General features: G+C 52.6%; 1 protein-coding gene and 1 long non-coding RNA gene across 4 annotated transcripts in view; one reads left to right on the forward strand and one right to left on the reverse strand.

Annotated features, from left to right (window-relative positions):
* The window catches only part of LRRK1 (leucine rich repeat kinase 1), a 148,918-nt gene that overhangs the window by 92,357 nt on the left and 31,827 nt on the right, over positions 1-24,734 (forward strand). For all 3 annotated transcript variants that reach the window (XR_006203399.1, XM_042941183.1, XM_042941184.1), the window contains exons 15-27: positions 424-638; positions 2,686-2,850; positions 3,565-3,737; positions 4,779-4,899; positions 5,438-5,597; positions 5,985-6,261; positions 9,539-9,710; positions 12,478-12,641; positions 13,624-13,763; positions 15,547-15,796; positions 18,858-19,024; positions 21,352-21,549; positions 23,393-23,670. Coding sequence is in view for 2 of the 3 variants with exons in the window: in XM_042941183.1 (XP_042797117.1) it covers positions 424-638; positions 2,686-2,850; positions 3,565-3,737; positions 4,779-4,899; positions 5,438-5,597; positions 5,985-6,261; positions 9,539-9,710; positions 12,478-12,641; positions 13,624-13,763; positions 15,547-15,796; positions 18,858-19,024; positions 21,352-21,549; positions 23,393-23,670 (2,480 nt within the window). In the remaining variant the exon portion in view is untranslated. The remainder of the gene's footprint in view (positions 1-423; positions 639-2,685; positions 2,851-3,564; positions 3,738-4,778; positions 4,900-5,437; positions 5,598-5,984; positions 6,262-9,538; positions 9,711-12,477; positions 12,642-13,623; positions 13,764-15,546; positions 15,797-18,857; positions 19,025-21,351; positions 21,550-23,392; positions 23,671-24,734) is intronic.
* On the reverse strand, positions 1,583-3,105 carry LOC122221691. Its single transcript, XR_006203401.1, has 2 exons — positions 3,064-3,105; positions 1,583-2,934 (listed from the first exon to the last, which is right to left on the reverse strand). It is a non-coding gene; the product is annotated as an uncharacterized LOC122221691 (long non-coding RNA).

A 24,734-nucleotide genomic window follows, 5' to 3' on the forward strand; every position in this document is an offset into this window, starting at 1 on the left:
CTCAGCACCGCCCCCTGGGAAAAATGACTCAAGTCCACTTGTTAAGGACCTTGGGGTGGAAGCTGCTGGGTGTCCCATGGAGCCCAACTGCGGGCTCCCATGGTTGGGAAGGTGCTGTAAAATTACCCAGAAAGTGATAGTTGCTGGGCACCGTGGTATTGCGATTGACCACATGATAAAAGTATCTTTGGTTCTGTGGGCAGGAAGGATTTTGTCTGGACGCCCTTGACTTTTGGACTCCACTTTTGGGATGATTAGTATCACACCTTTTCCCCATCAAACCCAATACTGCTCTCAACTTGCCCCATTAGAACATGTGCAAAGTGTTCCTTCAAGACAGGATGTTGTTTCCCAAGGGCCGTGAGCATGTTCTCGTCTATACGTCCACAGTGTCTACTTTCCCCGCTCTGTGATTTTGCATAGGCCCCAAAGCGATGTTGTCTTACCTGCGCGCTCAGCTGCGGAAAGCAGAGAAGTGCAAGCTGATGAAAATGATCATCGTGGGTCCTCCGCGCCAGGGCAAGTCCACCCTCCTGGAGATCTTACAGACGGGGAGGGCCCCCCAGGTGGTGCACAGCGAGGCCACCATCAGGACCACCAAGTGGGAGCTCCAGAGGCCAGCTGGCTCGAGAGCCAAGGTCAAGGATGTTCGGTGTGCAGAGTCCCCCATGGGTGGGAGGGAGTTTTCCCTGGCACTTTCTGTCTCCTCTCCAGAGAGCCTGGGATTTTCACAGCCTGGTGTCTGGGGCCCAGGATATTTACAGGGGCCGCTGTGTGCTGTTTCAAAGTTCCTGCCAAGGGCCAGTGAATAATTTCTTAATATGACTTCATAGTTCTGTTACGGTTAAGTTGAGGCTTCGGGCCAGTGGTTTGGCCGTCCGTTAGATTTCTTTGATGAGCTTTTGAAGGCAGCAGTGGCCAGGCTCTGCCCTTCCTGGCTCTAAGGATTATAATTCAAATGGTCTGGGGTAGCTGCCCCCCAGAGCTGAGAGCAAACTGCTACCATAGACAGTGAGACCCAGCAGCACCTGCCCCTCGCGGGGAGGCTGAGAACCCACCCCCTGGAATGAATGCACTGTCCTGCCTAACACCTGCTTCCACCCCAAGTTCCGAAAAGTCTGGTTTTCAAGCCCTTATGTGGTGAACCTGTTAATCATCTTGTTTTGCGTTCAGCGTAAGACAAAGGAAAATGAAACTTGCCTCGCACTGGAATCAGAGAAGAGAGCCTGTAGAGGAATGCAGGGGTAGAATATCCCAGAATATAGAACGCTGGGAGCAACAGCTCAGGGGAGAACACACCCCTGGAATGCCCCCCGTACCTGTCGCAGTATTTGTAGGCACACAGAACCACACAGGGACCCAGGTGCAGGGAGGCTGTTCGGGGAAAACCAAGGGGCGTTGGGGCCAGAGGCTGCATGGTTTACCCGCCCCCTCCCCCAGCCCCAGCCCCCAGCACAGTGCCAACTAGAGACAACAATGTCTTGTTGCAGGATCTTTTTTACAAAATCACTTTCCAAGTAGGAAATTCCGGTTCGGGTCGTTAGGCATTTAGGCTGTACATTTTAGCAGACTCAGAAACCGGTCCTCTAAAGGGCAGAGCCCCACCTTTTAATGCCATAACAGTCAAATAATACCAGCCCCACCACAACCCCCCAAAAGGCCCCAGGAGTGAATCTAACTACCCCGTGTCCAAAGGTTCTCTAAAGCCCCCAGGATCTCTGGATTCTCTCCTGGTTTTTTAAGCAAAACTACTCAATATCACTTTCTCCCAGCTATTCTTTAGCAAATGATTGTCTGACGTCTGGGGGGTGAATTGCAGTTTCCATTTTTCCTGTCCTTTGGCCCCTACTTCCTTTCTGCCGTTATTATCATTTCCCCTCCTTTAGTGGAAGGACAACCACCTGATGTTTCAGACGCCGAGCCCCGTAACGCCCTGTGTGTCTGGGCCTTCTGCCAGTTTAGAACAGCTGCCCGTTTTCATTTCTTTGCAAAAGCAGGTCAGCACGCCTTGTCTTGGAGGCCAAAATGCAGCATATTGGAAATGATTCTTTGCTACAGAAAACTGCAATCTTAGCTGGTGGGGCCAGACTCTTAGCTCATAGAACGATAGAGAAACCACCGTTTACACAGTCTTTCCCGGCAGCACTACAGCTAATCTTTTGTTTGATTCCCACGTCGGGGAAGTTTCCCATCATCCTTGGTGGGCGCCGCCCTCTGGCCTACTCAAGTCCGGAGGCCGGAGGCCCGTCTCCTTGGCCTCGCCCTTGCACAGATGGAGGTTAAGCCTTGGCGTGGGCGCTGACGTCAGCACCGGGGTTCCCTCCAGCAGGATGTCTCCTAACTGTCTGCAGCAGAGACAGAGGCAGGACAGAGCCCCCAGTGTTTGGCAGATACAGGTGGACGCGAACGGGAGCCAGCCATCCAGGAAGGCCTGCCCTCCCTCCTACCCCCGGGCTCTGTCAGGGGTAGATAGATGCTTCCAGAAGTCCACCTCCACACTGCTGGGCCCCTTTCCCTCCCTTGGGTCACTTGCTTCCTGAGACAAACAGCAGGATGGGCAAAGCCCTTCCACTGCTGGGCCATTTTTAGGCCCCAATCCCAGCATCTGAAGTGATCAGTTATCCCGATAACTGTACAGCCTTGGTTCCTAAATGCCTCCTGTCGCTGCCCTTGTTGCTCAAGCAGGTTGAGTCCGTGGAATTCACCGTCTGGGACATCGGTGGCCCCGCCAGCATGGCCACTGTCAATCAGTGCTTCTTCACAGACAAGGCCCTGTATGTGGTGGTCTGGAACCTAGCACTGGGGGAGGAGGCCGTGGCCAACCTCCAGTTCTGGCTGCTCAACATCGAGGTGAGGAGATGCCAGCCAGCCCTGCGGTTGCCAGTCCTCAGAGTGTCACAGGGGTCTGCCACTTCTCTGAAGCATCCCCCTTCACTGAGGAAAAAAAAGAGAACAGAAAAGAAATGGTCAGGGAGAAACACTTTGCGTTTGGGCTGGTTTTCGGAGGACCCAGGATCCTAGGTCACAGTGAAACACTTCACAACCATCCTGAGCCAGGGGCACCTGGGTGGTTCAGTCGGCTAAGCACCCGACTCTTGATTTCAGCTCAGGTCACGATCTCATGGTCGTGAGATTGAGCCCTGCATCAGGCTCTCTGCTGAGCGTGGAGCCTGCTTGGGATTCTCTCCGTCTCTCTCTGCGCCTCCCCTGCTCATGCTCTCTCTCTCACTCTCTAAAAAGAAAAAGAAAAGTGAAAAACCCTCCTCAGCCAGGTTGTTGGTGGTGCTCTTGTAATTTTCTTCTACCTTAAATTTAAGAGCCCCCCACCCTTGGACCCAAAAGGAAAACAGAACTCCCCTCTCACGAGCAGAGGTGATGAGAGCCTGGATTCAGGCCACTGCCCCAGGGAGCTGACGTGCTGGCTGCAGGGATCAGAAATCCAGACCCTCCGGGGTGCCTCATGGAACCCCTCAGGGCCAAACAGGTTTTGCAGAGAGGAGTGCGGGGCACCTGGGAGCTGTTTCCCAGTGCCCCGATGCTCAGCCACGGGGTTCTCTCTGGCAGGCCAAGGCCCCCAACGCTGTGGTGCTGGTGGTTGGAACACACCTGGACTTAATCGAAACCAAATTCCGAGTGGAGAGAATCGCAACCCTGCGCGCCTATGTGCTGGCGTTGTGCCGTTCGCCCTCCGGGTCCAGGGCCACGGGCTTCCCGGACATCACCTTCAAACACTTACAGTGAGTGTCCTGCTTGCTCCTACCTTGTGCCTGAGGCTGCTGCTCCCTCCGGTGTCCATCTTTCCCGGGGACACTGGGATCCGCCTGCAGAGGGCTCCCCGAGCCGGGGGCTGGGCTCCTCGGGGGGCCCCTTCCGGGCTCAGCCCCCAGAGCAGACTCGGCCCTGGGGAGGGCAAGGAGCCGCTAGAGGAGTGGCAGGGCAGAGCCTGGGCACACCCTCTCCACGCTTCTTTCCTGGTCCCCTCCTTCCCCGGGGCCAGTGCTGAGTGTGCATGGCCCCCACGGGACCAGGAGATTTGAGCTCGTGCACCACGCATCACATTTGCTGATCCCTGACCAAGGACAGACCCCACGGGCAGTCTTGGTCCTTGCATTGGGGCTGAGCGGTCTGGGCCAGTGCCAATGGAACTGGTGCCCTGGGCTTGTCACTTCTCTCACCTTCTGAGCTTGGACTCACGACAGCCCCGTGGGGTACAGGGACCGTTGTGCCCACTTCACAGATGGTAAAACAAGCCCAGCGAGTGAAGTAAGCGTTCTCTCAGAGGAATCAAGTGTGTGTTACTACAGCCGTGCCAGTGGCTCTCAGCTTCCCTCACTCTGGGTGCAGTGCCACGGACCTGGGTGCAGGTGACAGCCTGGGGCCACTTCTGCCCCGCTCAGAATGCGGGATCTGGCAGATTCTGATGCAGAATTTCCGGAATTCTTCGTGTGTCCTTGAGAACACCCCTGAGTCCTGTGACAATAGGAGCGCTGGCTCTGAGCCAGACACCTGGGTCCACCCCAAGTCTGCTCCTTTCCAGCTTGGAGGTCACCTTGCACCCGTGTGCAAGGTGTCACCTTCCTCCTCTGTAAAACGGGTGCACTCAGAACACATACCGCGTTGCTCCTAGTGAGACCTGGATACATTTGTCCGTGCCCACCTCTCACGAGCTCCCTTGACTTGCCAGCATTAGGGACAAAACCTGGGGAAACAGAGACACTACAGGGCTTGTCAGAGGGAAGACGCATGATGAGTGATCACCTTCTGTGTTACACTCGCAGCGAACTCTCCTGCAAGAGTCTGGAAGGCCAGGAAGGGCTACGGCAGCTGATCTTCCACGTCACGTGCAACATGAAGGATGTGGGCAGCACCATAGGCTGCCAGAGACTCGCGGGGAGGCTGGTGGGTACCCGGCGCTTCTGACCGGAACCAGAGGGGCTGCTCCCATTGCGTTGGGAACCCAAGCTTCCCTCCCTCCCTGCTGTCAAACAAGTATGCTGGGTCCTCAGGCGCGGTGGTCCCAACACAAGAACCGTTTTCAGGAGGCGGGGGGGAGGGAGGCAAGGGGATGGGGCAGTGAGGGGAGAGGTTCACCTACCCGGGGGACACCTGGGTGGTTCAGTCGGTTAAGCGTCCGACTCTTGATGTCGGCTCAGGCCGTGATCTCACGGTTTGTGAGTTCAAGCCCCGCGGCGGGATCTGCGCTGGCAGTGTGGAGCCTGCTTGGGATTCCCTCCCTCCCTCTCTCTCTCTCTCTCTCCCTATCTATCTCTCTCTCTCTCTCTGCCCCTCCCCTGCTTGTGCTCTCTCTCTCTCTCTTTGCAAATAAATAAACATTAAAAAAAAGAGGAAGTTCACCTGCTGGGCCTCAGGGGCTGGCAGGCAGGGCTGGGGACCTGGGGACCCAGCCACCCACCTGTCCCCGCCCCCCCCCCCCCAGATCCCCAGGAGCTACCTGAGCCTCCAGGAGGCAGTGCTGGCTGAGCAGCAGCGCCGAAGCCTGAGCGACGACGTGCAGTACCTGACGGACAGGCAGCTGGAGCAGCTGGTGGAGCAGACACCAGACAACGACATCAAAGACTATGAGGACCTGCAGTCCGGTGAGTGGGGGGCGGGGAGGCGGGCGCAGCAGCCCAGGTGGACTCCCACCGGCACAGGCGTGTCTACGAATGGCTGGCAAAGCACTTCAGGTGTTTGTGATTCGGGGGCCACAAAAAAAATTGTCAGGAGCAGGCAAGTGTGCCCAACTGGAACCCATGAGAGGTGGAGATCAACGGCCGGGGGCTCCCCCGCTGGCCGCGTCGGATTAGCACATGGGCAAGACTTACGAGACTGGGCGGCCGACCCGGCTAAAGGGCCATGCGTTTTGGGAGCCTTGGTTGCTTTCCTAGGAAGAACGTGTGGCCTGGGCCCCTCGGGATGAGGCCACCCCAGAGTCCTTCGCCCCTTGTCTGACGCTGCTTCCTCCCGCCCGCTTCCCTGGGCAGCCATCAGCTTCCTCATAGAGACCGGCACACTGCTGCACTTCCCGGACACCAGCCACGGCCTGAGGAACCTCTACTTCCTCGACCCCATTTGGCTGTCCGAATGTCTGCAGAGGATCTTCAACATCAAGGGCTCCCGCTCAGTGGCCAAGAACGGGGTGATCCGGGCCGAGGACCTCAGGATGCTGCTGGTGGGGACCGGCTTCACACAGCAGACAGAGGAGCAGTACTTCCAGTTCCTGGCCAAGTTCGAGATCGCCCTGCCGGTGGCCAACGACAGGTGAGCCCTCGGCCGGGCTGCCCGCACTGCTCCCTGGAGGAAGGACTTGGGACTGGGGGCACTGGTGGCTGGAACGAGATGTCCAGGGATGGGCCATAGTGAGGACCCACCTGCCTGGGCTGGCTGCTCCTTCCTGTGCCGTGGGATTCCCTTTTCAGGGGATTCAAAGAAAATGCATTTATTGAAAAAGTGCAGGAAACCGTGCAAGAATGGCATTAAAAATATTCTGGAGGCTGGGGGAGGGAGTTCATGTTTTAGAGGGTTGACTGCTTGGGTATTTGGTGAATACATATGGGTTAAGTGACGAGGGTGCCCACGCTAATTACACAGCCTGGCTTCAAAAGGCAGAGAGGGCAGGGGCTGGGGGCCGGGTACTCATGGGTCTGAGCTAGTGATGATACATCTAACCCAGCTGGGTGCTCAGGGCCTCCTGGCCCTAATTTCCTCCTGGGTCTAATACCAGTGCCGCCCAGGAGGCAGCAGCCGGGACTCCAGATCCATAGACCAGACCACACAGACCAAATCCACCTACTATAGACCTTGTCACCACCCACCCCCGACCCCAGAGCTCTGGGGAGATGACCACTGGAGGTCATCTGGAGCTCCCGCGAAGCTGGCCTGGACCCTGTGTGGCCAGCCCAGAGACTCTGCCTGCATAGACTGGGGCCTCTCAGGAGCCAGACCTCAGTCGCTGTGCCTGAGGCACGACTCAGATTTCCACTCAACCTTATAACTACAGGAGAGGGCCTCAGTCCTTCTTGTCGCTCCAGCCCCCTGGGGGCCATGAGTGAGTCCTAAAAAGAGAAACTCCAGAGAGGAACTGAGAGTCCGCAAGATACCTCATACCGTGGCCCAGGGTGTGTCCTGGACTTTGGTCCGTGCAACATGAGGCAGCCTCTGAGTTGACAGCATTGCCAAAATCTGACGATTTTCTGGTTATTTTACCGACAGGACAGAGAAAGGTGGGAATTCCTGCGCTCAGGAAAGGCAAGGCAGTTGTCCACACATGTGTGTCCGGGTGGACCATAAAATCAGCCAGGTCATGGCCAAGTGTCCAAAGAGGCTTATAGCACAGCGGGTCAGACCACAGAGCCAGAATGCCTGAGTATGAACCCCAACTGCCCTTCTTGCCTCACCTGTAAAATGGGAATAATGCGATTACCAACGAGTATTATAGTTGTTGTGAGGATTAAATACAACAATGCACATTGGGGTACTTGGGTGGCTCATTCGGTTAAGCGTTTGACTCGATTTCAGCTCCGGTCATGATCTCATGGTTCATGAGATCAAGTCCCAAGTTCGGCTCTATGCTGACAACACAGAACCTGCTTGGGATTCTCTCTCTCCCTTTCTCTCTCGGCCCCTCCCCCACTTTCTCTCTCTCACCCTCTCTCTCAAAATAAATAGACATTTAAATAATAATAATAATAAAATTAGATAATACACGTAAAGTATTCAAGGTATCTCTTGCACTTGAAGGCTCCAAAGACATCAGTACAACTTACTGTCACTCTTCCTTTGTGTTAAGTACTCAGAGCCAGTGGCATCTGGTTTCATATAAAGTAAGGAATATCCGAGCATTTTCCATTTTAGCACAGGTGTGATGGTTCCCCTGTGCCCTAGGCTGAGTTCCATCTCTTTGCACATAAGCCTTTATCTGGTCAGTGATGCTACTGACCATCTCTGAGAGCTCCTGTCCCACCAAGGCAGTCATGGTGGTGTAGCATGAGTGAACCAGCTCCCGGGTACAGACCCGGTGCCCTGCCCAGGGTTTCATGGCTTTATGTTCAACAGGCACATGAACATAGCCCCCATCTTGCTGACACTGTGGTTATCCCCTGGTTCAGGCTTCCCAGCTAGTAACTGCTCTCAAGTAGGTCAGCAGGCGTCCGTGGTCTTGCTCCACACACCTTGAGAAGAGCTTCCGTTGCCAGTCTGGATCTCTTCGTTTACCATGCTGGCTTCTGAGTCATCTCTGCCTTTGGAAATATTGAGCCCCTGCTCTGTGTGTGCCGTGTTGCCTGCGGGGGCTCCTGCGTCCAGAGCAAGCTCTCTGCACTCACTCTTACACCTACAAAGACGTGGGCAGCGTAAGATCCAAGCTGAGTGTGATGTGGGCGAAAGAAGCGGAATAAATCATGCAAGGCACTGACAAGGGCCTCCCACTTGGGGAAGAGACAGAACAGCTAGATAACAAGGACTTTTCAGAACATGAAGGAATAAATCAGGGTGTCCTGCTGGCCAAGGCCAGGGGTGGAGGGAAAGGTGATTGAGAAGGTCCTTTTACTCAGGATCTGAAGTGGCTAAAAAGAACCTAACACTTCATTGCCTGCCCCCTTTGGGCCTCACCTGCACAGCCCCTGTCCATCCTCCACCAACTCTGTGGGATAAGTGTCCTTTCTCGTCCCACGTCAGGGAGGTGGAATCTCAATACGGTTACACTGCATGCCAAAAACACAGAGCCGGGATTAAGTATTCTTTTACAGTATTTTCGAGGGTCTCTTCCAGAAAGTTCTAAAGACATTTTATTGGACCTAAACTGATGTATTTTAAAAGCATCAGGGGAGCTGAAGGCAAGGCCTTTGTTGAGAAAAGGGCACACCCAGGGGCTCCCCTGTGCCTGCCTGCCTCCACAGCTCCACACACACACAGAACATGCTGGTTTTCAGGCACGCTCTCAGTGGGACCTCCCCAGGCTTCAGCTGTTTCCCACTGACCACAGTCATGAACAGCTCACTGACTCGGTGACTCAGCACTTTTACGATGAGCAAGAGTGCTCTCATAAACCATCCCTCTGTGCAAAAACAGCCTCGTCCTGACTTTGAAGGCGATTGTGTTGTCTCAACTGTCCAAGAACAATAAATAGCTTCGAAGGCCAAAAATGTTACTCTGACCCCAATATCTGCATTGTCCTTGGAACCGTGCAGCTGTATTTGTTTTTCCTCCACCATCCAAAGTTCATTTTAAGTGATTTCCCCGATCACAACCCACTTTTACAGAGCGCGAACCGTGACTTGCTATGTCTGACGGGTTTATGACTACAGATGTTTTCATGTCTTCCCTCGGGATATCCTAGTCGCCGTCTTAGAGACCTTCCTTGATACGTGTGCTTGCTGTGCCCATCTTCATTTTCTCTTGGAGCATTTATTCTCAATACAGAAACTACTGTCTCTTTATAAAAGTAAAATTCCAAAGGCCCCAGGGGGGAGGGACTTGGGCAGAGTGCCCTGGCCAGCTCGGGCCACGCTGTTCACCTGTCCCCTTTGTTGTGTTTCAGCTATCTTCTGCCACACCTCCTTCCGTCCAAACCCGGCCTGGACACTCACGGCATGCGACACCCCAAGGCCAATACCATTCAGAGAGTGTTTAAGATGAGCTTCGTTCCTGTTGGCTTCTGGCAAAGGTTTATAGCACGGATGCTGATCAGCCTGGCGGAGATGGACCTCCAGGTAGCTGCGGTTTCTGCATGGGGTTGGCGTGCGGGGGAGGGGGTGGAGAATGTGTGCGCAGCAGCTGTAGCTGAGCCCTCGAGGGAAGGAGATGGCCCTTCATGGGAGGGGCTTGATCAAAACCCCTTTTCCTGCAGCAAAGCTACTGACTTAGGGCCAGGAGGCCAGTGTGGCACGGCTGCCTTCTCTTCTGTAGGCTGGCAGACCCATTTGAACCATTCTGCAAATACCAAATCAGCACCTCACTGGCTCAGAATACTCATTTTAGGAGCAGTGGTTGTAAATCAATCGATATCAAAATTCCCCTGGAGGGGTCACCTGGGTGGCTCAGTCGGTTAAGCATTTGACTCTTGAATTCAGCTCAGGTCATGATTTCATGGACCCCATGTCAGCTCCACGATGGGCTTGGAGACTGCCCGGGATTCTCTCTCCCCCTTTCTCTCTGTTCCTCCCCTGCTTGTGTGAGCATGTGTATGCACTCTCTCACTCTCTCCCTCTCAAAAAAAGAAAACAAAATCCCCTAGCTTGTTAGGACATAGATGGCTGGTCCCCCTCAGAGGTTTTGATCAGGTGGGTATGGACTGGGACCCATCATTTTGCATACCTAACCCTTGTCCCCAGTGATGCCACTGGGTGGTTTGGGGACCACACTTGGAGAACCATGGCTTTAGAACCATGTTTTTGCCCACTCAGGCTGTGCGCTAGAAGCCAATGTGAACCTGGGGAGCTTCTAACAGACATGGACAGAGCCCAGACGGCTTAACTTAGAATCTCTCAGGGCAGCACCCAGGCATTGGTAGTTTTTAAAGCTTGGCAGGTTATTTCATCATCCAGTCAAGCTTGAGAACCAGGAGTGTAGAGCTTTAACTTGGTCTGGAAGCAACAAAGACCTAACCCAAGAAGTTACTTTCTGTGGGTTCACCTGGGGTGGTTGAAAGGCGTCCTGGCTGTCCGTCAACGTGAATTTCATGCAAAACAGTAACATGAAAGTAGCATTTGTGTGGAGGGGTGTTTCTCAAAGTGGGGTTCCTGGACCAGCAGAGGCAGCCTTACCTGGGAGCTTGTTAGAAATGCAAATTCTTGGGCCCACCCTGGACCCACTACATTAGAACCCCCAGGATGGAGGCCAGCACTCTGTTTTTCACAAGCCTTCCAGGGGATTCTGACCCACTCTACAATATGAGCACCCCGGCATAAACTTGGACTATTGAATAATTGGCATTAAATTCAGAATGGATTTATTTTTTACCACATTGTAATTAAAAGGCTCTTATAGAATTAGCAACTCCTTGACTAATTAAAGATATTCTTTGATCTCCCCATTTTACTGAAATGTTAAAAAATAAATACAAGAGCCTGAAAATCATAACTGCTGTGGCCCATGTTATGGGGAGTTTGGTGGGGGGGGGGGGGGGGGGGCTTGTTTGCAAGGCCTGGAGGGCACACTGGTGGGAAGAGCGGGTGCAGGAGCTGGCTCATCTACAGTCCCGATTCGGTCACGCTGCCCTCCCTTTGAACTCATTGTCCTGCCACGTTCTAAGTGGGAGGTCACAACACAGCGTCCTCATCCTCGTCATCGTGTGGGGTCTGAGCTCCCAAGTGGGCTCAGTGTTGGGGGTGGGGGGCAGGCGCCCTTCCAGGCAGCATCCCTCACTCAAAATGAGGGGGAAAGCTCCCATTGAAATTCAGATGAGAGGGATTTCAGTCTCAGGAGCAATCAAGGCGTACAAATTCAAGCGAGGATGAAATGCTGGCCACTTTTCACCTCTCAAATCAGCAAAGAGTAAAGCCATAGTAGCCCCCAGAATCATGACGCGGTTCATACCCTGTGGTCAGAGTGTATATGTTCTAATCGTTTCGAAAGCAATTGCTCAGTACACATCCAGGGCTAAGAGTATTCCAACCCTCTGATGCAATAATCCCACTGCTAACACTGTGAACTAAGGAAATCAGAGAAAGTTTTGTGACTTTTCACATTCTACTGGCTCACAGTCTGCATTATTAAATAAGGCTTTCTTTTTTTAAGTTTATTTATTTATTTTGAGAGAGGCAGAGACAGTGTGAGCAGAGGAGGGACAGAATGAGTGAGACAGAGAATCCCAAGCAGGCTCTGCGCTGGTAAGTGCAAACTTGGGGCTCGAACTCACGAACAAACCATGAGATTATGACCTGAGTGGAAATCAAGAGTTGGCTGCTTAACCAACTGAGCCACCCAGGTGCCCTGGGAAGTTACTACACTTAGTAAAATATTGAGCTTTAGAAAAATGAATTTTATATGAGTTATTAATGGCATAGGAAAAGTGAGGTTTTTAAAAGCATACAAATTTAGAAAATTAGAAGTACAAATTTAGAAAATATGGCCTCAGCTATTTTCTAAACATACATGTAAACAGAAAAAAAATCCTGGATTAATATACACCAAAATATACCAAAATAGTGTTGTTTTGTGTTCTTTTGCACATTTGTCTGTATTTTCTACATTTTCTAACATAAATTGTTGCTCGTAAAGTCAGGGAGGGAAAAGATTTAAACAGAAGAAGCCTATTATTATCAATCCTTTGGGGAAAATGTGCTCCTAGAGTATCCTGGAGACCCGTTCAGATAATGCAGTGTTTAATTTGGCAGCAGGATGCGTGGTGCAGGAGGAGGGGGTGGGAAAGATGGGGGTCATTTATCACGATGGGGCCACACCGGTCTCTCCAGAGCTCTGTTCAGGGCCAGTGAGGAGGCCGGAATACTTAAGCAGCATCTTTTCTCTGTCTTTCAGCTTTTTGAAAACAAGAAGAATACTAAAAGCAGACACAGGAAAGTCACCATTTATAGTTTTACAGGAAACCAGAGAAATCGCTGCAGTACGTTCAGAGTGAAAAGAAATCAGACCATCTATTGGCAGGAAGGGCTCCTGGTCACTTTTGATGGGGGCTACCTCAGGTAGGAATACTTGAGAACCCACGTGACTGGGTCAACGTGGTGCCGTGGAAATAGCCCCGTGGAGGCCTCTTCTGGGAGACTGTCCACTGGTGTCCAGAGTTCTGTTCCCAAGAGCAGCTCATCATGGCAGTTTGCTAGAAATACGAGACTCTCCCCTGAAAATATCCAGAGGCTCCCTGTCTCCTCACCTCCTTCCTCTCCCTGTGAGAGAGGGTATGGTGACCACAGCCCAGGACTTGAGGGAAGTGGGCGGGCACTGAGCTCCAGCACCCCCCACCCCCGTGGTCACTTAGGTGACACCTGCAAGAGCCTTGCAACCATCTAGCCCTATCCCCTTGTCCTAAGTGACAATGGCCCAGGTGACCCCGCTGGTTCCCCAGCCCGGATCCTACGTGCAACATAACGAGTTACCTCATTTAGCTCCCTTTTCCTGTCTACCTTTTTGAGAGACAGAAAGACATAAAGTCAACTCAAGAGGTTTAATAAATGACTTTTAATCAGTTTTAATAAACACACACAATTATTTCATATTTACAATGAGTTTTTCAAAATATTCTTCAGTTGCATGAGAAGAGAAGAGTAATGTATCTTCTTTTGAGGGCCTGACTTGAGCCCCTCTCTTTGCCTAGGGTTTTCATGTAGATGTTCCCACTTAAAGCTCACAGCTGCCACCTGGCAGATGAGAATCTTGTGGTTCAGAGAAGGCGAGAACCTTCCCCAAGGCCACACCTGGAGATCTGATTCTAGCCTGAGCATCCCCTACTGCCAAGGCCTCATTACATCCACCTCATGGCATTGGGAAGTCGTGGGGGCACAAGGCAGGGTCAGGCACACGAGGGGGTCCCCTTGACAGTCCTGCCTGGGCACAGGGTACTGGGGTGGGATGGTGGGGTCCCTGGGGTTTAGGTCTTGCCCTGGCGGCAAGGAGATCATCCCAGGGCCCTCCACGGGCAGATCACAGTGGACTCTTTCTGGGTTGCAGTGTGGAATCCTCGGACGTGAACTGGAAAAAGAAAAAAAGTGGAGGAATAAAAATCATTTGCCAGTCAGAAATGAGGGACTTCTCTGCAATGGCTTTTATCACAGACCATGTCAATTCCTTGATCGATCAGTGGTTTCCTGGTAAGAGAATGTTCTGGAACCAAGTCTTTGCTCATGTTAATATTTCTTTATGAATCAGGGTGGGGCACATTATTTAGGGAGCAGAAGTCTCACTGGGATTCAGCCCAAGGCAACCAGAGAGGTCCTAATGGCCCTTTGGCAGAATCCTGATCTCGGGGAAGTATGGCTGTGTCATGGGGGTGGGTGCTATGGGGAAGACGTGGGCCCGGGCCCCACAGGGTGTGTGCAAAACTTGACCCCCTGGCTTCCCACAGTGTGTGGGAAGGAAGACTACCCTGGGTACCACGCATGGTCCAGGAAGACGTTGCGTGTGAACTTCACGTGGGTCTTTTCTGCACAGTGAGGCTAGTGCTGAAATCTGGGGGCACCGCATGGATGCAGATTTAACCCTTACACAGGGGTGGGGAGGCAAGAGAGCCACACCTGTCAAGGACCCCATTTTTCTTTCCTGCCTGCCCTCATCCTCAAATCCCAGAGGTGATCAACCACCCACATGGCCCTTTGATCAGTTTCTCCATTGACAATCCACCCAAAGAAAACACTTTTTGAAGTGAAGCTTTTGAGGCCCTCTGTTTGTTTTGCTACCAGAGTGGAGACAAACCCGCAGGGTGTCCTGCAGAGAGGAGGCTGTCTGGGGCCAAGCAGGCAGCCTCTTCCCCATGAGCCCTCAACCCCTGAAGGCTGGCAGCTGAGAGGGCAGTGCTGGGTTTGGACACCAAGACCTGCTTGGCCAGCCTTCTAACCTCCCCAAGCTGGCTTCTCACTTGAAGCCATCCCTGCATCCCCGGGCAGGGGGTCATCGGAGGACACGGCAGGATGTATGCTTTGGACACCTGGGCCTGGGATCCTTCCAGGGTTGATGGAAAAGCTGACCTACAAGGCAAAAATCTTAGAAAGGAGCCTAAGAGAAGGCAGTTTGGGTGTGCTTGGCCATCCAAGGGAGCCTCCCTGGGCTTTTATGACTCCCCGCCAACCAGAGAGCCCTACAGCAGGTGCTTCTGCAGATGTGAGGGGGGCGGGGCAGGGGGTGCATTAGATAATCACCTGAGACAGGAGGGGCTGGGCCGAGCACCTGAGACAGGGCTGCCCAGGAGAGAGCACCACCCGCCAGCTAGCAGGATATATTATACACAGGGCTGCAGATAGCAAATGTGCCCAGAAGCTTCTAAGAGTCCCCCTCCTACCCTGCACAAGACAGGCCATCAGCTCACCCTGAGGGTTCCTCTACAGGGGGCCATGGAGCCTGTTTCTTTGCACCTCCTTTCAGAGGCGGGCAGCAAAGCTGTGTGTCTCCTGCCCGGGGGAACGCAGGTAAAATGACTAGGTTCTATTTTAATTTGTACTCATTTCTCCCCCCTGCATTGCTCTTCTAGGAAGGATCGGAGTAATTGCAAGCCTTATGTTTCTAATTTTAAGAACGGCTCCTTATTGGTTGTGGTTCGGTTGTTGGAGCGTGACATAGCTCCGACCCAGCCCGCAGCATCCTGTCAGGGCCCGGCTGTGCAGGAGGGATCCCCAACCTCTCAGCCCTGCCTCAGCCAGCCGGCTCAGGGTCTAGACCACCCACTGTCTGTCCAGTGCATCCCTGACCTTTCCCTGTGCGCGTCTTTCCTGGTGAAGGATCTCGCTGTCCAAAAAAGAACCCAAGTCATGGTTCAGCCACTCCCTGGGGTCCAGGCAGGGGCACACAGACCCCCTCCCGTGAAAAGCCCACCCAGCCCAAAGTTGCAGGGTGCTACCTGCAGCCACCTTCATGTGAACTGTGTCCTCTGTCCCCATTTAGCCCTGACAGCCACAGAAAGCGACGGGACCCCACTCATGGAGCAGTACGTCCCCTGCCCAGTCTGCGAGACCTCCTGGGCCCAGCACACCGACCCAAGTGAGAAATCAGAGGGCGTACAGTACTTCGACATGGAAGACTGCGTGCTGACAGCCATTGAGCAGGACTTCATCTCCTGCCCCAGACACCCTGACCTCCCCGTGCCTCTCCAGGAGCTGGTTCCTGAGCTGTTCATGACTGACTTCCCGGCCAGGTAGGCCACAGCACCACACTGCATGGCTGGCCCCCACCTTGGGGCTGCCCTAGCCATGCTTCCCACACAATCTCCTGTGACCTTTACGTCCCTGTCCTAGGCTGCCCGAAGGGAACCAGGCTGTCAGCTTGCCATTTTTGAGGCCACAACAGGCTCAGCTGAGCCGATCACCTGGAGGGGCACACCATTCTGGGTCCCCACACTGTGTTTCCATCACATCGCCTGAGCTCCTTTGCACTAAGTTTGCTATTCCCCCTGATTCCTCCTTTTCCTGCCGGCTCAAGGAATGGGAGGCAAATTCTCCTTGGCGGTGTTCAGGAAGGGGGCGCTCCAGACCTACAGCCGCATTTGCCTTTCCTGGCAAACGAGAGCATTTGGATCCCTGAATCTGTTCTCCTTTTTTTGTTGTTAATTTTTTTTAATGTTTATTTTTGAGAGACAGAGCACAAGTGGGGGAGGGGCAGAGAGAGAGGGAGACACAGAGAATTGGAAGCAGGCTCCAGGTTCTGAGCTGTCATCACAGAGCCCAATGTGGGGCTCAAACTCAGGAACAGTGAGATCATGACCTAGGCCAGTGTTGGACACTTAACCTACTGAGCCACCTAGGTGCCCCAATCTGTTCTTTTTTTTTTTTTTTAAGTTTATTTATTTATTTTGGGAAGAGAGCACAAGTCGGGGAAGAGCAGAGAGAGAGGGAGAGAGAGAGAATCCCAAGCAGACTCCACACTGTCAGCACAGAGCCCAATGCGGGGCTTGAACTCACAAACCGTGAGATCATGACCGAGGTGAAGTCAGACACTTAACTGACTGAGCTACCCAGGCGGCCCCTCTAAATCTGTTTTTAAAGTTGAGTCTATTCTATAACCCAAGATAATGGCTGGGCAAAGAATGCTGGAGAAATAGAGAATGTTTTGAGGTCCCATCCAACAGGAAACAGTCACAAAATCCAAGTGCTTGGTAAAAGAAGGAATCTTCTGTAGTCATGGAAACCAAAAGGTATGACTTCGTCTCCCTGGAGACAGTTTGACATTGGCCATTACCAACTATTTTGGAGTTATGTAGTCCTATTGTTATCTTATTCAAAGGATTGCTAGATCTGGCTTCTTTAAAGAAAAGTAAACTTTATGGGGTTATTTTCATTTTTCCAGATTGCCCTCTCTCCCAAAGAATAGACACAGAGCACTCGGAGATACTGCAGATGTGGGTTCCAAAGCCTGCTTCTGGATGAGTCTATCAGATTAAGAAATTGCTTCCTGCATTGGTTGATGTCCCCCTCCCCACAGCCCTTTTCAATATCCCCAGTTACCTCACTGGTAGAAAGAGCAATAAAATGCTATTCTTCTGCCAAATGAGCCCTTTATTCCTAGAATTCTAATGTGAGGGTTATCACTTCTCAGAGACCACATGCAGAGTTTTGTATATGTGTGAATCAGATTTTTTGTGGGGGGGGAGGGAGGGGTGCCCAGTTAGGCAGCTCCAAATGTTAGGATTTTCATGTATTTGCTGAACCTTGTCAGGTTTTATGCCCCAACTGCATCCAGGCTGTGGCATCTACTGTATGAAATCTGGAAAGCCAGTTTGGATGTCCCCATTGGTGTGGATCTAATTACAAGCTATGGCATGGTTCTTAAATGACGGTACTTGGCTGGGACTTGAAAAGCCCAACAATGTGAACAGGATTCCCAACCTGGCAGAGGCTCTCTGGAAACTTGGGCAGTGGCCCCAACTGCAGCCCTGAAGCATCGCACTCCCCATGCTGCGAGTTTGGGCAGGTGGGGGTTGGGAGAGTGACTACGTGGCATCCAGGGAGCCCCATCCTGTGGCCCCGAGTTCACAGGAGTCCTAACCGGATGCCCTGAGGGATCCCCGATGGTCCTGCTGCTTCTCATGCCCATCCTGGGAGGCTCCCATGTGCCCACGCTGCCCAAGCAGGTGGTTTTGGGGTGGGCACTTGGAGAGCAGCCCAGCTCGTCTTCCGCTGCACCACTGAGGTCCACCGTGGGTGCGGCTGCACCCTCCTGGAGTGCAGTGCGTGCGGTTGAGCCGTGCAAAGTCTGAGCAGCTGCAGAATCTGTTCCTGGAAGGCGTGGGAAACAACAGCCTGGCAGGGTTGGCCTGTGGGGCCAGAAGGGCTTCAGTGGGTGCACCTGGTGTAGGCAGCTGACCAGGAACCCAGACAGACCTCAGCAGAGCAGGGGGAGGCCCTGAAATGGGAAGGCATCTCCCCCTCCTTCCCTGCTTCCCATCATCCCTCTCCATCTCCCTCCCTTCCAGGAATGACGTGCAGTCTTTCCAAAGCCCCACAGAAATCTTCCCTTTACCTGGATTAGAACACACAGACCAGTGAGGTCTAAACTGCCTGCCCTTGGGTGAAATCCTAGTCATCCATTGTGCAGACACTGCTCATGACAGTGAGAAGCCCTCTGTGGCTGCCTGGGGCATCTGGGTGGCTCAGTCCATTGAGCATCTGACTTGATTTCAGTCATGATCTCACAGTTCATGAGTTCAAGCCCCGTGTCGGGCTCTGCACTGACAGCGCAAAGCCTGCTTGGAATTCTCTCTCTCTCTCTCTCTCTCTCTCTCTCTCTCTCTCTCTCTCCCTCCCCGCCCCCGTCTCAATTGCTTGATAAAAAGAAATAGGGAAACAACTAACCTAGCACTAGATAAATGCAGTTTGATGGATACCAGTTCTCAAAACACAGAACCTTTTGGAGGAAAACATCCAGAAGAATTATTTTTCTATGTAGGCCACTTTCTAAGGTGTCCCCCAGTGCCAGCCACCATCCACACACAGGAGGCAGTTTCTATTATGAGCCCACTTTACAGAAAAGGTTTGTGGAGGCTGTATGACCTGCCCACGGCCAAGGTTTATCCCAGATCTGTCTGACCCCACCGGCGGCTTTGAACCATGACTCCCTGCAGTAGGAAGAGATGACCATGGGTGTCCTCACACCCACCCATCCTGGGACCTCCCCCCCAACCCCAGTGGGACCCTCTGGAGGGGTGGGTAAGGGAACGGTTAGGGAGGTCTGATCTGCCCCACATGCTGTGTTGCCGGCAGGCTCTTCCTGGAGAACAGCAAGTTGGAGCACAGCGAGGATGAGAGCAGTGTCCTGGGTCAAGGTGGGAGCGGCACCATCATCTACCGGGCCCGGTACCAAGGCCAGCCCGTGGCAGTGAAGCGATTCCAGATCAAGAAATTCAAGAACTTTGCCAACGCCCCAGCAGGTGAACAGGGAGGGCCCTATGTCCTTTCTTTTCAGACATGTGCTCCCATGGTCCAAACTCCCTGCCACCTTAGGGAGGAGGGTCAGTGAGGCCAGCGGAGGCCCCTGGGTGGCCAACCTGCTTTATTCCTGGCAGGATGTGGGACAGGCTGAAAGGTCAGGCTGAGCAAGGCCCGGAAGTTGTTTTGGAAGATTGCTTCCTTGTCTAGATGCAAGCCCCCAAGAGCCTGGGCCATCCTTAAAATTTCCATCTGCTTGCTCCACAGCCAGCACAGGCCTGGCATATGGTGGGCACACACTTAGACCTCAGGTGGACCCCTTACCTTGCAGGGCCCCTCTCAGCCATCCGCACTTAAGGAAGGGAAGTGATACTCTGGCTGAATAGATGGGGCAGCCAGCATGGGGTGGCTTCTACCCCACCCACACGAAGGAGGGGATAGGGTCTTGCCTTGGCACATCAGTTCAGAGATGCTCTCTACCTAGAGCAACCCATCACCTCTTAACACCCAGCCAGCGCGGGTACTGGGCAGCTGCCTCGCTTCCAGCCAGCTGAGTTTCACATTTTCACTGCCCCTGGCTTAGCACATTCATCTTTATGACCACTGATGTAATTTACACTCTTGGTAGAAAAAGCAGAATCCTAGAACAATCAGATCAGAAAGGAAGAGACAAGTTATTGCTATGGGAAGAGAATGACTTCCTGCACAGAAAATCTAAGCAAATCCACTGGCAGAAATGAGAGCCAGGAAGAGTTCCACAAAGTTGCCAGACGTGAGCTCAACCTCAGAATTCAGCAGCGTTCCCACACACGGCAATGACCCATTGCTAGAAAATGTCCCCGTGGCAGCGATGAAACCACAAAGTATTGAGAGATAATTAGTATATACCATTCAATTTAGTTCCCATTTAAATCCTAGCAAGGGGTGTGTGTGTGTGTGTGTGTGTGTGTGTGTGTGTGTGCGCGCGTGTGTGTGCACGCGCATGTGTGGGCTGGGGGGGGAATCTCACTGATTCTGAAATATGCGTATGAAATGACAAAATCCCAAGGACAGCTGACAGCTGAGACAATCCTACAGTAGGAGACAAAGGAAAGCGGCCTGCCCAGCAGATGTCATGACTTAGAACCCTACAGACACGAAGGCAGTGTTCTCCAGGGCTCCGCCAGGCCCGCCAAGGGAGCAGACACAGCCTTGCGTGTGCGTGGGAAGCTGGCGCTTAGCAGAGGTCACATCGTGAGTCAGAGGGGAAAGGCTGACATTTCCCTAACTGAGGCAGAGACTTGGGTCAGACTTCACACCATAGTCAAAAATAAATTCATAATGGGTTAAAGACCTCATGTAAAAAACAGAACCTTTGTGCTTGAAAAATAAATTTGGCCAGCCTGCACACAAATCTGACACAACTGATGCATTTTAACTGCCAAGGGTTTTTTCATGCTGTTTAAACCTCCATATCCAAACATCCCTGATTTTCAATTCTGAACGTAGGGGAGGAACAGAGAGGGATACAAGAGGACAAGAAAGACCTGGTGGACCCTGTTCGATGACCTCAGAGCCAGCCACAGACCAGTGGGCAGCACCCTGACCCTCCACTTGATGGGAGGGACCCCTCAGCGGGTGGGGGTGCAGGGGGGACTTTAGCAGCCACGGGTTAGACCGGTTACAGTCCAGAATGGCGATCGCCCACCACTGCCCACAGACCTTGCTCCTCTGGCCTGAGATGACGTGTCACTAGGCCTGTGACAGCCCCAGTTTTCTCTCTGACTGAGGAGAGAGTGCTGGTTCTTTCTGCCCTTGGCGGTCCTGGCTGCTGGCAGGGAGCCAGGTGAGCAGTGACGACCCAGTGCTCAGCCCCATTCTGGTCATGCTGGTCGAACCAGGCTCTGGGTGGCACTCAGGGATGCAGAACTGGAATAAGCCACAGCTATGACCCTCAAGTAGCCAGCAGTGGGTGTGGTGAGGGCTACGAGAGTGGGACCTGTGTGACAAGGGCAGGGACGTGTGTGGTTCTCCATCGAGGGGGCAGGAACTGCCCACTTTGTTGGGCCGGGTTTAGCACCTGAGGAGGAGAAGTTTGATACCAGCCTGGAATGCCTCAGGAATGCCAGCGTGTGGGGCCAAATTCTGGGTGACAGTGTTGCAATCCCTGATGTGTTAAGTGCCTTAGAGTATATATCTTGCCCTCCAGCCTCTCGAGTCCCCATGAGGCAGCTCTGAGTGTGGATGGCCCCCCACCCCGAGTGGCCCTAGAGGGGCTCCCAGCAAGGCAGCAGGTGCTCTGTGTCCCTCACCCCCTGGGCTGCGCTGATGGCTGTGCCCTCCCCCGCAGACACCATGCTGAGGCACCTGCGGGCCACGGACGCCATGAAGAACTTCTCGGAGTTCCGGCAAGAGGCCAGCATGCTACACGCCCTGCAGCACCCCTGTATTGTGTCCCTCATCGGCATCAGCATCCACCCGCTCTGCTTCGCCCTGGAGCTCGCCCCACTGGGTAGCCTCAACACCGTGCTGTCAGAGAATGCCAGAGGTACTAGCCACACCCAGAACAGTCTGGAAAGGGATTGCCTGGGGCCCCGCCTGGCCAGATATAGCCCCTCAGGGACCAGAGAGCCCTTGCTGGGCAGCACAGGCCCCAGGGAAGCTGTACCCTGGAGGTTCCCTCCTCCTGCTGGGCCTGGCTGCCTGGGGCAGAGCACGCCTGCCCCACGGCTCATGTGGCCAAGTCCCCTCGGGCAAAGACCTACCCTTCCCCAGGTCTACGCCCTGTATGGTGCTGTTGGCAAGGCTAGAGAAGCTTAGGGTTTGGAGTCAGATGCAACCATGCACGTTCCCAGACCTGGTTCTCAGCCATAATCCAGTGAATTAGTGCTTAGTTTGCTGGCCTATAAAAGGGGGATAATAGCCCCACTGAGGGGGCAGTTGAGGGCCTCAAGTGAGGCAGGCCAGGGAGGGCCCAGGCTGCAGCCTGGCCCCCAGAAGCCCACCAGCCACGTGTCCATCATCATTAAAACCCTGAGACCCTGGGGTGAGGTTTATCTTAGGTTTTTTTTGTTTTTTTTTTTTTAATTTTTTAATGTTTATTCATTTTTGAAAGACAGAGAGAAACAGAGCACAAGCAGGGGTGGGACGGAGAGAGAGGGGGACACAGAATCTGAAACAGGCTCCAGGCTCTGAGCTATCAGCACAGAGCCCAATGCGGGGCTCAAACTCAGAAACCGCGAGATCATGACCTGAGCCAAAGTCGGATGCTCAACCGACTCAGCCACCCAGGCACCCCAAGTTTTTAAGGAAATTTTAAAATAATTTTCCTTGGGAAATGAATTGGTAACTAAATTCCAAAGAGCTGACAGAAGGAGAGAGGTAGTTGTCTCTCGATTCAGGAAGAAGAAATGCAATTAAACTCAAATCGTTTCTCCCTCGATGGAAGAGAACTTTTTAAATTATTTTATTTATTTTCTAATGTTTTTTTTTTAATTTTTTTTTAAGTTTATTTATTATTCTTGAGAGATAGAGACAGAGCATGAGCAGGGGAGGGCCAGAGAGGAGGAGACACAGAATCTGAAGCAAGCTCCAGGCTCTGAGCTGTCAGCACAAAGCCGGACGCAGGGCTAGAACTCACGAACTATGAGATCATGACCTGAGCCAAAACCGGACGCTTAACCGACTGAGCCACCCAGGCGCCCCATAATGTTTATTTTTGAGAGAGCGCAAGTGGGGGAGGGGCAGAGAGAGGGAGACAGAGGATCCATAGTGGGCTCTGTGCTGACAGCAGCGAGCTCGATGTGGGGCTCAAACTCACGAACTATGAGATCATCTCCTAAGCTGAAGTCAGACTCTAACCAGCTGAGCCACCCAGGTGCCCCGAGAGCTTTTTTACTTTTATTTTTTAATGTTTATTTATTTTTGAGAGAGAGACAGAGCACGAGCAGGGGAGGAGCAGAGAGAGAGGGAGACAGAATCTGAAGCAGGCTGTAGGCTCTGAGCGCTCAGCACAGAGCCCCAATGCAGGGCTTGAACTCACGAACTACGAGATCAGTTCCAGGTGCCCTGAGAGCTTTTTTAAAATGAAGCTCTTACTCCTGCAACCCACCTCTTACAATATAGTAAACTTGGCCTACAGTGAACTCTAGGAATTTTGAATCCTTGCTGTTTTAGTAAAAACACCAACAATTCCAGGCATGAGATACCGGGAATCAAGCAATGTCTATTCTAAATACTATTGCACTTCAGAAAGTCATTCTCTGTCTCCTCCTATATCCAGCACGGATAATGATGAGAAGTATCTGTAGAATATAAAGTATCTGGGAAGAGAAAAGGTTAGAAAAGACAGTTGTAATGATGGTTTGCTTTTTTTTTTTTTCTTTGCAAAGATTCTTCCTTTATGCCCCTGGGACACATGCTCACCCAAAAAATAGCCTACCAGATTGCCTCTGGCCTGGCCTACCTGCACAAGAAAAACATCATCTTCTGTGACCTGAAGTCAGACAACATTCTGGTCTGGTCTCTGGACGTCAAGGACCACATCAATATCAAGCTGTCGGACTACGGGATCTCACGGCAGTCATTTCATGAGGGTGCCCTCGGCGTGGAGGGCACACCCGGCTACCAGGCCCCAGAGATCCGTCCTCGCATTGTGTATGACGAGAAGGTACCCACCCTGGCCCACTACTACCCAGCCCAGCCCCACAGCCAAGCCCAGGCCCTGGTGAAGCCAGGAGCCTGCAGCCTCTGAGCTCTGTGTTTCCCCAGGCACACGTCTGTCCCTCTCCTGTGCTCAACCAGGAGGGTATGGCTTGAGCCAGAAATGCACAGGGGCCTGTGTCCACCTAGCAATGTCAAAGTTGACCTCTCCTTAGCTTTAGGAATGGTGCTATAGCCTCTGAATTCTCTAACCTTGATTCAGAGACATAATGAAGGTGGTACACAGTGGACAGTGAGCCCAAGACAGAAATGGGTCTGGATTTGGGTCCCAACTCTGCCATTTAGATGGGTAAACTGGAGACAGTGGACCAGCCTCATGGGGACTCGTGAGGGGCAGACAGAGTAAGGATGGCAAGGGCTCCCGGCCCATAGGTGCTGTCCACAAGGCATTGTCCGAACTGAATGGCAGAGATGGCCAAGACAGCATCCTCCAAAGCCAGAAGAGAGTGAATTCTAGCAAGACAGGACTGGACTCCCGAGCAGCTGCCTGGCCCGCCTCGGCCAACATGATGGCTAAATGTTTGCCTTCTTCCCTGAAATAGATGCAGGCACACAGGCAACTAAAAACCATGTTACAGCTGGTGCCATCCCTGCTTCACTAATCGCCTGGCACTGAAACTCCCCTGGTCTATAATTTTTCATTATTTGGTGATTTACAGATGAGTCATTGGCTAATTGCTTCAGGAACAGCCTAAATGGCAATGCTGGACATTACATTCCCATGTTATCTTATAACTAGAAGTTTGTACCACCTTCAAATAAAACAGGAAGAAGAATGACCTTAGCATGTGTAGGTTAACTCATCGCCTGTGATTATTAACCGAAATAGAAAAGGCAAATCAGTGTGATAAAAATAAGAGCTTCTTAAGTAGCAGGTGACACAGGCAAGGCACCTTGAAACTAAGATTATAACAGGGACCTTCATGTTGAAAATTCTCAGGTCTATCTCAGCCATTCTCCCGCTAAAACGTTATTTTTTGGCCCTCATGGAGGCCTATACTAACTTCTCCT

Source organism: Panthera leo, chromosome B3 (genome assembly GCF_018350215.1).
Source record: "Panthera leo isolate Ple1 chromosome B3, P.leo_Ple1_pat1.1, whole genome shotgun sequence".
NCBI classification, from domain to species: domain Eukaryota; kingdom Metazoa; phylum Chordata; class Mammalia; order Carnivora; family Felidae; genus Panthera; species Panthera leo.